The sequence below is a fragment of the Gallinula chloropus genome (assembly GCF_964237585.1).
Source record: "Gallinula chloropus genome assembly, chromosome: Z".
NCBI classification, from domain to species: domain Eukaryota; kingdom Metazoa; phylum Chordata; class Aves; order Gruiformes; family Rallidae; genus Gallinula; species Gallinula chloropus.
Window position 1 is genome coordinate 8,939,937 of NC_140089.1, and position 13,066 is coordinate 8,953,002.

At 39.8% G+C, this 13,066-nt stretch overlaps 1 protein-coding gene across 1 annotated transcript; it reads right to left on the reverse strand.

Moving 5' to 3' along the window:
* Positions 1-383: 383 nt before the first annotated feature.
* On the reverse strand, positions 384-12,854 carry CCDC125 (coiled-coil domain containing 125). The gene is made up of 11 exons (XM_084278689.1): positions 12,577-12,854; positions 10,755-10,813; positions 9,488-9,574; positions 8,530-8,607; positions 7,658-7,803; positions 5,667-5,749; positions 4,122-4,237; positions 3,491-3,598; positions 2,309-2,480; positions 842-975; positions 384-712 (listed from the first exon to the last, which is right to left on the reverse strand). Exons 1-11 carry the CDS (start codon positions 12,845-12,847, stop codon positions 389-391), a joined length of 1,578 nt encoding a protein of 525 aa, XP_084134815.1. The 5' UTR covers positions 12,848-12,854; the 3' UTR covers positions 384-388.
* Positions 12,855-13,066: the final 212 nt, after the last annotated feature.

The following is a 13,066-nucleotide window of genomic DNA, read 5'->3' on the forward strand; positions in this document are numbered from 1 at the left end:
CGGCCGGCAGAGGGCGCCATCACGCCCTCCCTCCGCTACCCCCGGTGACAGGGAAGGGGCACGCAGGGGATGGGGGGGGTGTCGGGGCCTCAGTCAGCTGCGTCACCTTGCTGGGACTACACCGTCAAACGAACTAAATCGGGCCGTTGCACCAGAGCAAGGGTTACTGTGCGGTTACATGTCACCAAGTGGAGCCAGGAGTCGGGCTCAATGATCCCTGTGGGTCCCTCCCAGCTCAGGAGATGCTCTGGTGGAAGGCGGTACCAGCTAACACATTCATTGTCCCAGTTTGGCTCCCAGTGACGTGGCCACAGGATGTTCTCAGGCGTTTCCACAAAGAACTTTCCTTTTTTTTTTTTTTTAAAAATGACTTTATTCCAGCGGGTGGCTATACAGAGATCACTATGGTTTCACCCAATTTGCTGTGTGGATTACTCTCCTCGCAGTGTGGAGTCTCAGAGGGCCAGGAGTATGATTTTCGAAGCGGTTTTACTTTGTTTTCACTGGGAACTGAGGAAACACTGTTTTGAGAATAGAGGGTTTGGCAGCAGGCATGTATGGGACCTCGTGACCCCTCGGCTCCATACTGATGACTCCCCAGCACGCTATTTCCTCTATCCTCTTCCAAAACATCCTCTTTCGACTCCATTGCACGAGCGAGCATGTAACTAACCTTTCTTTGATGAGCCAGAGCCTCCTCTTTGTCGTTTACCTATATATTTATTTAAAAGAGAAAGAAAAGAAACTGATTTATGAGCTAAGAACAAGGCAGTGCATTTAAATCAACAATTACATTTGTTCCCCTAAGGACTCATGACAATTTTTTTAATAAAATACAAACCAAATCTATTAATATCTTCAGGATTTCGTGAGGATTGTCTAGCTCTTCAACCTTCCTACAGTCCACATCTGAGGAGAGCAGGCCTGATAGTTTTTGCCCCAGGCTGCTCTTGTTCCCTTGAAACTTGACACGTCCTAAAGAAAACATACATACAAGAGTTGCAGAATCGCTTCAGAAAACTACTTTGGAATAGAACAGGCATGGTAAAACTGGATTCTGAACCATCTCCTCTAAAAGGGCGAGCTACAGCTTCTCCTGTTGTACATAACGTGGCAGATTATGTGCATGCAGCACCACTCTTGCGTAACCCGAAGGCTAAACAGACCTTTCCTCATATATATGGGTAAATAGAAAATAAAGTTCTTTATGCCATATGGAAAATACACTTTGACACTTTATTTAAACAGTAATTTGTGGTAATTGGTTTTTAACCAGTAGGTAGTCTGGAAAAAAAAAAGATTACTTCACGTAAGATGTTTACAAGTTTCTAAGATTTCTAAAAAGATTAAAATACATTAAAATGGTGAAACATATGTGTCGGGACGTACAGCTTGGAAACAATGATGTTGATATGGGGGAAACAGATAGTCAAGATGTATGCTGTTTTAGTGTTGTATTCCAAGGGCACTCAACATTAGAAGACCCACCAAATTTCTATCTGTTTAATGGCTAACAGAAGTACATTTGATGAACCATTCCTAAATTCTAATATGGTTTTGACCATAGCATATGCACTTAAATATTTCCCCTTATCCTTTTTCTTAAAGAAAAAAAGATAATAAGAATTCTTCCTCTTTAACATGGTGCTTTGTAACTCGCAGATGACCATGTGAAGTATAAGGCAAGTAATAAATACTGATGTAAATACACATACATAATAACCCTCAGTATTTCAGAAATATTTCCACTTCACAAAGCTCAGTATATATTTTCTGTATTTCTCTTCCATCCCTAATTCTTAAATAGAGATGATTCAAAAAACCACTACAGCACATTAAAACGCTGATAGCATCTAAACTGGCCAGGCTAAACTTACCAGATGTTAGCTTTTTTGTGCTGTTTTCATAGTAAACATCTTTAACATTCAGAATGTTACTGCCATGCTGGTTAATAGCTTATATATTCAAGCATAGTTTTACCCAGATAATATAGTTCATGAATGTGGAGTAAAAAAGGGCTGTATTAAAAGCCTGGACTGATCGTTCTGATGTCCTACAGCAGTACTTACATACTACACTTATACACAGACTCTCTACCCTACACATGCAAAACTTCTGGTAGAAATTCCTCAACGACTTGAAACACATCTATAGTTTTGACATAACTTTGTTCCTTTTTTCTTGATTCTTCAGAAGTCTTATTTAGCAGTTAAACCACAACCATACATTTGATGCAATAAGGTCTGCCTGTGCCACTTGTCAGTTAACTTCTCATCAACCATTACAGATGTATAGCATGCCTATTTACCATCATTTTTCTGACGTTTCCAGTTTATAAATTTTGTTTCCTTCTTAATCTTTATCACTTCTGCAAGCCTCAGGGCCTGGTCCTTCCTCTGCATTAGCTGCTGCTCAAAAGCAATTCTGAAGGCATCGGCCATTACATAAGCTTCATCTTTACTCTTCTTCAGATTTTCAATCTGGTTTTAATTCAGAGAAAACGTATAGCAGATTAAGCAATAAGGAAGCAGTAATAGATTGTAAGTGTATTTAAGAGACAAAAGCCATTAACAGAGACAACTTTTAAATAAATATAATCAAGGAAGTAGTAGAAACCAAACTAAGTGCCTTCTTGCCACATTAAGAAATTTTGAAACATGCACTGAAGTCCTTACCCTTCCTCTTCTAGGCATGCAAACACCACTACACAGACAAGTTGCCAGCAGTGCCTATTTATTCCTGCACAAGAAGAGCTTTAATGTCCTATGTTGGCTGGGCCAGGAGCAAAAGAAGCAAAATAATGGTATGTCTGCCAGGGATAATCATGTCAGTACAAAAGGCATGTACTGTGCTCATTTTCAAAACCAGTAAGTCAGAAGGAACTTCTGCAGTGGGACCACAAGGATCGTTACCACATTTGCAGAGTTAAATAAAATTAGAAGAAAAAATATTCTATCTAAAACTATAGAATGTCACTAGATTGAAATCTTAAGACCTTGAAAATTATCAATTTAAGCATGATGTAAATACAGAGTTTTCAGCAAGATGAGCTTCCTGACCTAGCTGTGTGAGTGGGCTTGTGAGTGCTGATGTCACTGCGAGGGAGGAGTGGAACGCACTGCGAGGAAGGAAGGGAACGGACAGTCAGTCGTTCCTGTCACTGGCAGTCCACACTCACATTGCATGTACATTTACAGAGTGTATACACTTTGAGTGTACTCATATTTTTTGATTAAAAAATAATGTGTGGGAGAAAAAATAATGAGAGAAGTATTTTTTTTAAACTCATAAACCCGATTGATACCATGGTTGTAGATTTATATCAATAAAAGTTAGGGCATTACAAGCATCACAAACAGTATTTCTGTGAAGCATTCTTGGTTTAAGACACATTAGTTTGTGTAAGCTGCAGTAGAGCATTTCTGTCTTTCTTAGGCTTTGAACACAAACAGCCCTTTGCTTGTTTGTTATCAGAGCCAAGCTGCCTTACCTCCTGCTTGAGGTGAAGGAGTTGCTTTCGCGTTAGTGCTGCCATCTTAGCACAGGGACAAGGCTGCCCTCCAGAAGTATTGCAAGTGCAGGCTCCAAGAACTGCCAGCTTAAAATCCAAAACAAATCACCAGTTAATATCTATCTGCATACACAATCCAATCCAAGAGATACCGGATGACAGCAGAAAAACACCCTGAAACTACAAGGGAAGTGTATGGGTCAAAGGAAGCAAGGTACAAGAGATTTAAGCACAGTATCTTTTGACTAACAGCTACACATGAGAAACCTATTTTCCTGCAAGACAACCTAGAGGCAAAAATTGCTGTGTATACTACTCACTGCAGTACTCATCAGAATTTTTTTTTCCACTCAATCAGTAAAGCAGAAGGCACAGGAGTTAAGAATTAAGCAGAAAATAATAAGCATGCTGGTTTGTAAGACTCTTTGCAAGGTAAGAGTCATGATGCACCACAAATTAGAAATCTAATTAATGGTCATGCAAGGGCACACGTTCATTACCTAAAATCAGGTCCAAAGAACAGTTAAATAAACAGTAAGAAAAAAATTGCGTGTTTTGAATATAAACATATGTTTGAACCAACCATTTGAAAAATGTAAGTTATACTTACTTCAAGACCTGTAAAATCTGTTATGTCACTTTTATTCAAGGACATGTTTTCCTGAACAACCTTCTGTTGTTTCACATCTAGCATTGCAAGAAATTCCAAGCACTGCTGATTCAGGACTGTGAAATAAAAACAAGGAAAGCAATTAAAAAGTCTGCTGCTCTGGTTTCTTAATTTCTGGGTTTAATTACACCCCAATTAAGCAGTTCTGTAATTTAAGCATCAGTTTGAAACGTGATGAGACTATGTAGATCTAGAAACTGAGATCCCAGTTGTCTTTCCTTCTGTGTTTCCCTAGAGCTGACGACCCACTTATGTAGTGTGCTGGTTTTGGCTGTTACAGAGTTAATATACTTCATAGTAGCTGGTATGGGGCTCTGGTTGGGATCTGTGCTGGAAACAGCATTGATAACACAGGGATGCTTCTGATCCTGCCGAGCAGTGCTCACACAGAGCCAAGGGCTTTGCTGCTCCTCACCCCACCTGTGAATGGGCTGGGGATACACAAGGAGTGGGAAGGGGACACAGCCAGTCAGCTGACCCCAACTGACCAAAAGGATATCCCATACTGTATGATGTCATGCTGAGCAATAAAAGCCAGAGGAAGGAGGGATGTTTGGAGTGATGGTGTTTGTCTCCTGAAGTCAGAGCTACATGTGATGAAGCCCCACTGTCCCAGAGATGACTGAACACCTGCCTGCCACGGCAAGTGGGGAATGCATTCCTTGGTTTGCTTTGCTTGAGTGAGCAGCTTTTGCTTTACCTGTTAAACTGTCTTTATCTCAACCCAGAAGTTTTCTCACTTTCACTCTTCCACTTCTCTCCCCCCATCCTGTTTTGGGGGTGAGCGAGCAGCGCCCTGGTGCTGAGATGTTGGCTGGGGACTCAGAGATACCATCCCATGTATTGTACCCTTACAGCTAATGGAGCTGCTCTTTTTAAAATAGCACAGTATTGGGAACATAATGATGTATGTCAGCTATTTTAAAGCTTTTTGGAAACCAAAAGTAAGGGAAGGAGGCTTGAGCCATCTGGTGCAGCCAGACACCTGCAGAACCTGCAGTCTGAAAAGCTCGACTATAAAGCCAACACGCTGAACACCTCAGAGTTCATGCTGTGGGAATCTCAAACTGCTATGTGAACGTCTCTGATGCACACTGCCATTGCAGCAGGAGCACTCAGTGGCTCCCCTGGCTGCTGTTGCCTCCTTCCAGGACACACCTGGGAGTACGGAGTGGTTGTTACCCTCCACGCCCAGAGTGTCACCATGCTGGTGAGATAAGATAGGTGTATTTCTTTCACACCTGACCTACTTTTTAAGCTATGCATACCTGTTTTTTTCCCATCATTTCATGAGTTCTTTTCATTTCAAGTGACAATGCAAGAAGGAAACCAAAGCTTGTCTGTTTAAAGTGAGTTTCTGCATATCCACTAATATCAGGTACCAGTAATAAGAGACTTATCCCAACAGAAAGCTTCCTGCATTGCTAAATCCTGAGTTATTCCCGAGAAACAGTATACTAAGAGCAACAGATGTTGGTGGCTTACTTGCATTTTCAGCTTTAATAGTTTTAACTTCTTCTGTTCTCAGTTTCAATGCTTCCTTAAGAGCTGCATTTTCACAATATATTCTGCAGAAATTTGAAAATGGCTGTATTATATTTTTTTGAAAATGGGCACTCAAATGAAAACCAAAATTATCCCATTAAAACACTGTTATGTAATATGTCTGCAAATTGAAATTAGGACTACTGAAAAGACTGAAGAGAAAAAGTGAAAACTGGAAAGAGTGGAGTATTATGTTTGACAAGGTATTGTATGCATGCAGCATTACACAAGCAATTTCCTCACTATGTAAATAACACTATGTTATTAGATCTGCTAGCCAGGGGCCAATGAGCAACCCGACACTACTCCTAACCTGTGTTACTCCTAACAACCTGTGTAGGCTTGGGCTGACCAGCACCAAACCAAGCCTAAGAAAACAGGTGATGCCAGGCTGCCTTCTGTGGAGGCACTCCTCCTTATCTGGGCCACAAACCCAGAATCTCTGCGCTCATACAGAGGTTCCTCTGCAACCCAGATAGCATGTGCTGTTCAAACAGGCTCACCTTGTTCGTGAAACCACACCCTTCAAATTTAACTATGCTCAAGCAAATGTTTAAAAAAAAAAGAAATAAAAAAAATCATTCACAGTTGATGGTGCCAACAACTCCAGAGTTTAACAAGAGATGAGTTTAAGTGCCACATTTCCATTAGAAACTCAAAAGTAATCTGCAATTATGAAGCTCTGAAACACTTGCTAGAAATCTCTTACTTCCTTGAAAGAAAAAAATTCTTATTGGACACGTGATGAAATGGCTCTGGTCTGAATTTTAGAAAGTAAACTTCCTGGAGTCTTAATACTGTGCTCAAGAACCGCTGTACTTCCACGTGTTGCAACCTGAGAACATGCAATACGCATTTATAATGCCTTTTTTCCTTAAGTATGTAAGTATTTCCTTCTTGAATAGAGAAGTGGCAATCTAAAGCCTTAAATGTTAAAGCAATACAATTTATTTTGTGGATCCCTTCATCTGTCAGTAAGCGCAGCATACTGCAAATTCATACTATTAAATGGCAGCCTGAATTAGTTCACTTGAATAAACAAAGGGAAATACACATTTTTCTCATGGATATCAGAAAACGTTTTTGGAAAGTGGCCTGAGTTCCTGGTTCTCAGCTTCTGAAGCCATGTCTCTAGCTTTCAACTGTTACTACCAGTTTCTTGCACCAAACTACCTGGGAAGCATGTTCAGTCTCTCAAGTCAAGAAAACCCAAGTGTTTTTCAGGAGGTATCCCTTACCAAGTGTAACTCAGTTAACAGGTGAACAAGTCACAATACCTTAACAGAACTCTCAGCTTATTCATTGTGTCAGAGTTTGAAAATGTCAAATAAAAACCTTGGCTGACATACTCGTGTAATTCTTATATTCAGAGATATCATTCATTTCTCCATTTAAATAAGTGACCACGCTGGCCACATTTTTCAAGGTAAATTATTGCGTTACTAGTTTAGTGACACTGGCATCTTCTGCTTGCCTAACCACATCTGCTGTCCATCCAGGGTAACTCTTATTTAAACACAGAACCAGTTGATCAGCCTCTCTCAAAAAGCACTCCCTTTGACCTGTATGTATGCTCATACCTACAATGCAAGAAAATAAAGCAATCATTAACTGGCAGATGGCATTTCCACGTGCATGTACACATACCATTATTTTCTATGCCTCATTTACATTTAAAGTAAATAAGGACAGTCTGGCTCCAGTTGGCTAACATAATAACATTAATAGGGTGAAAATGGAAACTCAGTCTAGTGAAGCTAGCCTGTATACACACTAAATAATTGAGACTTAATTTAGTTGTTTGACCTGAAAAATACAAATGTGACTAGAATGAAAATTAGATAAATCTTCCCAAATCTGGAATGAAATAAGGAAACCACAGAAACCCCAGAAAACCTGATGAAGCAAACCTGGAAAACAAGAAAAATTACCTGTAGCATTCACTGCAATTAAAAAAGACCCACCAAAGATATACATTGAAAGTCAAATACCTGTCATATTTTTCTGTCCACGTGTCTTCTATGTTTTTAAATCTATCCTGATCAAATTCAATTTCCCATTGCAAAATACTGATTTCCTGTGGAGACAAAACAAACCTGCAGCAGTTCATTACAAGCCTCCCACTGAAAGGAAGAAGAGAACTGCTGGTGCTGGGTTTGACAGTGGCAAAGATCTAGATGACCAACGATGACAACAATCTATGACACTGTTAAAAATACATTTAATGCCAGACACCAAAAAGTTTCTGCATCACTGATCTATGGATTACAGACCATGTTGTGTGAAGTAATCCTTGTAATGGCTTGTGATAAAAACAGACCCATGCTGCCACATTTCCCTGTACCCATGCAGTTCTGTGGAAAGGTCCCATAGGAAGAGAAAGAAAGCATCAAACTGAGTTTAACAGGGTCGCTCAATCCCACCTGATTCCTCCTCTCCAATCTCCTTACAAAAAATGGATACCCATTTCTTAGATTCACTGGGAAGTTCCAGATAAATTACTAAGAAATAGTGGAACTTACTGTGAATGACTGTGGGAGTTGTAAGACCAGCTAAAAGTAAAGAAGAAATTCTAGCAACCTCGGATAGTATTTGTATGCCCTCTAAGATGAAAACATATAGATCAAAAGTGTGATACATTAACATTTCCCCTAACTACTAAAAAGGAGTAAGAATACTTAAAAAAAAAACCCTCTGAAACTAATGGCAGGTTTATACTGATTTAAATAAACCTGATAGTTCCTTATTAATAGCATTGGACTTTATGTTTTTGCACAGGTGTGAAGGAAACATGCACCCTTACCTTTTCTAAGGTTCTCTTTTCTTCCTCAGTTTTTTGAAGCATTGCTTTTGTATGACTAGTGGCTTTATTAAATACTGCCTGGAAAAAAAAACCAAACAAACCAAAACAACAACCCACATCTCTTGTCAAATGCTGCAATTAAGTTTGCTTAATTTGGCCTTAGCCAAATTTTCAGTTTTGTATCAAGAAAAGTTCACATTCTTAGTTAAACAGGAATGCAAACAATTACAAACACTAGCAAAACTTGCTTGTAAGTCCCAGCACTACATAACTATGTCGTGTAACAAGTTGTGTTTCAATCCCATCACCTTTTCAATTGAAAAACGTAGCATCATTTAAAATGAGATCATGCCTTCTCTAGGGCTTGTCTGCAAAATCAGCTCTTAAATAGCTTGGTTGCAACATACTTATGCTTTGATCCATGTTTGACTTGACTACAAATGTCTGTGACTAGAAGCTGCAGAATGATAAATGTGGTATGCAAGTAGGCTAAAAAACAGAAACTGATTTAAACATAATTCACTGTGATAGCAAATAAAGTACTAAAAACTGGGAACAAAAGACTGACCTAACATTTAACACACACTGCTTTCTAAGGCAACAGATGGAACAGCCAAGTGACAGTATCTGTGCTGTGCAGCAGAATGTCTGTCATTTGAAGGAATCAACAGAGGGCATATTCTGCAAGTTAAAGCGGGAAAAATCTCAAGTATACTCAAAAATAAAATTATGAGGATTTGCTACAACAGTGAAGGCTTCTTAAATAACCAGAATAGTTCCATGCAGATACAGTAAATCGCAGAAGCCAAGTCTGCAGGCATGTGGAGGCTCAATGCTTTAAATTATAGCTCTGAGAAGAACTTAAGGTTTTGGTGGTTTTGATGAGGAGTGGCAAGAAGATTTCTTGTTTTCCTTCCTTTACCACTAACTACCCAAATGATTTCTGAAAAAATCCTACCATGCTCTGCAGAATTCTTAGGGCTTCATCTTTTCCTTCAAGCTGTCTTTGAGATGCTTCAAGCTCAACTTTCAAGATTTCAATTTCCTGAAGCAAAATAAAACAGGTATACTGAATAAAAGCCAAGATAACCATGTTAAAACTCATCTGTAACAGGAATGTAAAGTTGTCATGCTCAAAAAACACTCTGCTCCTGTTTCTACCTTAGATGATTCTTTTCTGACTATGAGCTTGTTTGTGATGAAGGAATGTTAACATCCTTAAAGAGGAATACTTGTAATTATTTTTGTCTTCCAGTGTGTTTGGAAAATAAACCACTGCAGTTCTATCCTGTTAAAGAAGCTGTATATATCAACATAGGTCTGGAGTTTTAAAGTAAGTAGAGAGAACAGAATACAGTTTTATTATATATGCAGCTGTAAATATTACAAATACATACTAAAATACAAATGTTCTATTAATATGGCATAGTAGAAATATACAAAAGCAAAGTCACTACTTGTCCAGAATGACAACAAAAAGCCAGATTCCTGCTGCATGTACATGCCAATCATGTCTTCATGCAATATTCTCCTAGTCAGAACAAACCACCTTTTCAATTTCCAAGAGTTAGAAGAAAATTTACAGCTTTGTGTACTTCTCTCTTCTTAATCCCCATGTAGGTCACTGGTTCACTTGCAGTTATACAAAACTTTTTTTTTCTCCCAGCTTTTCCAGCTCTATTACTTCAGCAATTGAAACTTAATTTGCATCTGGGAGCAGCAGCAATTTATTGTTTTTTTCTAATAGGAAATGAGTGATGTTCCTTGACATGTTCACTTACTGAACACTAAAGGTTCTTTATGCTGAGACAACACATATAACTACAGCAAAACTAAAACGTAGTTAACTACCTTTAAAAAAAAAACCCAAAACCCAAACCAAATTAAAAGCCCAAATATGATGCTGTGAGCACTGTAGATTTTAGGGGCCCAAAGCTTAAAAAAAATTTCTACAAAAGGAGTACAATCCTTTCTATATTTTCTGCATCTATAAAAATACTTCTCCCCCCACCCAAAAAACCCCACCTCAATTTACACCTCACACTCTTAGTTCTAGGCATAAAATTTAATGAGGTTTCCTACTACTGCTTCCATTTCAAGAAGCTAAATCCATCCAAGACTCTGGACAAGCCAAGGTTTACAACTAAATTAACACTGTGCTTTATTTTGCTATATTAAAAGAAAAACTAGATTTCAAGAGCAGCACGCTCAGCACAGTTACCAACCTCTAGAGCTTCCCGAAGTTGTTGCTTCAGGTCTTCATCTGACACTTCAGTGTTAGTTTCTGTAGGATTGATAAGAGATAATAGATGATTAATTGTCAATATTTATAAAAGAAAACGTGAGAATTTGCTTTACCCTGAAAACCGGTAGAATTCATGTTTTAGATTCTCTTCAGCTTATAACTTTTCAACAATCAAACTCTACGCAGCAGTAACTAGCATTAAGACCAAGTAGGGGATATTTTCAAGAGACAAAGATGAAGTATGGTTCTGGAGTATTCCACAAGACCCAGTATTTCTCCAAAGAAGTTGTTTGTAGTGGTACTTTTTCTAAAATGTTGTGTCTTAGCTTACTTAGGTGTGTGGAAAAAATATGGTGACTTGTTCACAAGTTATACTGAAATACATTGATCAAAATACTAAAACTGGCAAAAATGTAAGGCAAAGCAGCTAAAATGTAATGAGCAGTACTGCCTATTTTTGATTTTATTGACAGCAGTGTTGTCTTCACAGAAATGCCAACAGTGAGAGAACAGAACGTACAGGTTCTAAAATTACTGCTTAATCTCAAAACTGAGCAAATTTATGTATTTTGACTAAACAGGAAACAGGATTTTGAAGATTTAGCCATAGATACAATGTCTAAAAAGACACACATAAACAAACCAGGAAGACAAGCAATCCCATTGATAGAATCATAGAATGGTCTGGTTGGAAGGGACCCCAAGGATCATAGAGCTCCAACCCCCCTGCCACAGGCAGGGCCACCAACCTCCAGGCCTGGATCTACACAAGGCTGACCAGGGTCCCATCCAGCCTGGTCTTGAACACCTCCAAGGATGGGGCACCCACCAGCTCTCTGGGCAGCGCGTTCCAGCACCTCACCACTCTCTCTGTTAAGACCTTCCCCCTAATATCTCATATAAACCTTCCCTCCTTCAGCTTCAATCCATTCCCCCTTGTCCTGCCATTATCTACCCTTTTAAAAAATTAATTCCCCTCCTGTTTCTCTGCTCCCTTCAGGGACTGGAAGGCTGCAATGAGGTCCCCCCACAGCCTTCTCTTCTCCAGGCTGAACAAGTCCAGCTCCCTCAGCCTCTCTTCATAGGCTAATCATCTTTGTATCCTCCTCTGAACCCTCTCCAACAGTTCCACATCTTTCTTGTATTGTGGGCCCCAGATCAGGACACAGGACTCCAGATGGGGCCTCCCGAGGGCAGAGTAGAGAGGGACAATCACCTCCCTGTCCCTGCTGGCCACCCCTCTTCTTATGAAGCCCAGGATACCATTGGCCTTCAGAGCTGCAAGAGCACACTGCTGGCTCATGTTAAGTTTCAAATGCATAAAGTATACATGAATTTTCAATTTCATATATGCCTTTAGAGAAAAACCATGCTGCCCCCCAGCACAGGATACTCTTCAGGAAATGCCATTTTCAAATGTGAAACTAGACACTTTTAAATGGTCATTCTACACTTAGAAGGGCTGCAGCATTACTCCCTGAAAATCAATTCTATCAATTGCTTTGGGAAGAAGATTTAGGAACAGAGACTGCTCTGCTGCTTCAACGGCCTTGAGCATCTCCTCTTGTGCCATGAACCGTGGAGCTGCTGCACCCAGTAACCTGCGAGGCCGCGCTGGATCCCAGCAGGCACGCAATGCACACGAGCTTGTTGGAATCCTTTGGAGATGTTCAAGTGTTTTGGCAAATTATTTCAGTTAAACTTGATGAGACGCTGTGAAGCTGCTGAACTGCCCGGTTTTGCCAACAAGAGATTTTTTTTTCTCCACAGTAAATAACAATTAACTTCTAAATTACACTTACCACAGCTGTTTTGTCGCGTGGAACTAGTTGCAGGCTTTTTAGATGATCCATCGTAGAAACTGTTTCTTTTTGAGGCAGGAAGAGCACCATCATCTCCTTCTTCCACTCTCCTTGCTGAAAAGAGAGAACTGCAGATCTTTCCAGACCCCTTCCTCGACCTAAATGAACAGGAGTTCTGTAAATTTTCCCCGTCATAAACACCTCCAGGTCTTCTCCCAAGTCCGTTTCCCAAGTCTCCACATGTCATGTCATCCTCTTCTGCTTCCTCCATCTTCTCCTGGCTTTGGGTTTAAGGTTTAGGGCTTTTTTTTGTCTGTGTGGTTGAGGACACTTCACTCAGGGGTAATGTGAGCCGTGCCTCCCCCAAAGGAACAGGTTATTTTTTCTAGAAAAAAAAAAAAAACCCCAGAAAAACTCGGTAATTAAAGCAGCAAAACGACATTAAAGTGAAAAATCCGGCGCTGTTGCTGGGTGTCCGGCTCCACCGCGG

Excerpts from the sequence above, each read along its gene's own strand:
- CCDC125 (XM_084278689.1), bottom strand. The coding sequence starts at position 12,847 with ATGGAGGAAGCAGAAGAGGATGACATGACATGTGGAGACTTGGGAAAC. Across the intron at positions 8,608-9,487 it reads TAAGAATTCTGCAGAGCATG|GCAGTATTTAATAAAGCCAC; the intron begins GTAGGATTTTTT and ends TTTTTTTTCCAG. Across the intron at positions 976-2,308 it reads GAAACGTCAGAAAAATGATG|GACGTGTCAAGTTTCAAGGG; the intron begins GTAAATAGGCAT and ends TGTTTTCTTTAG.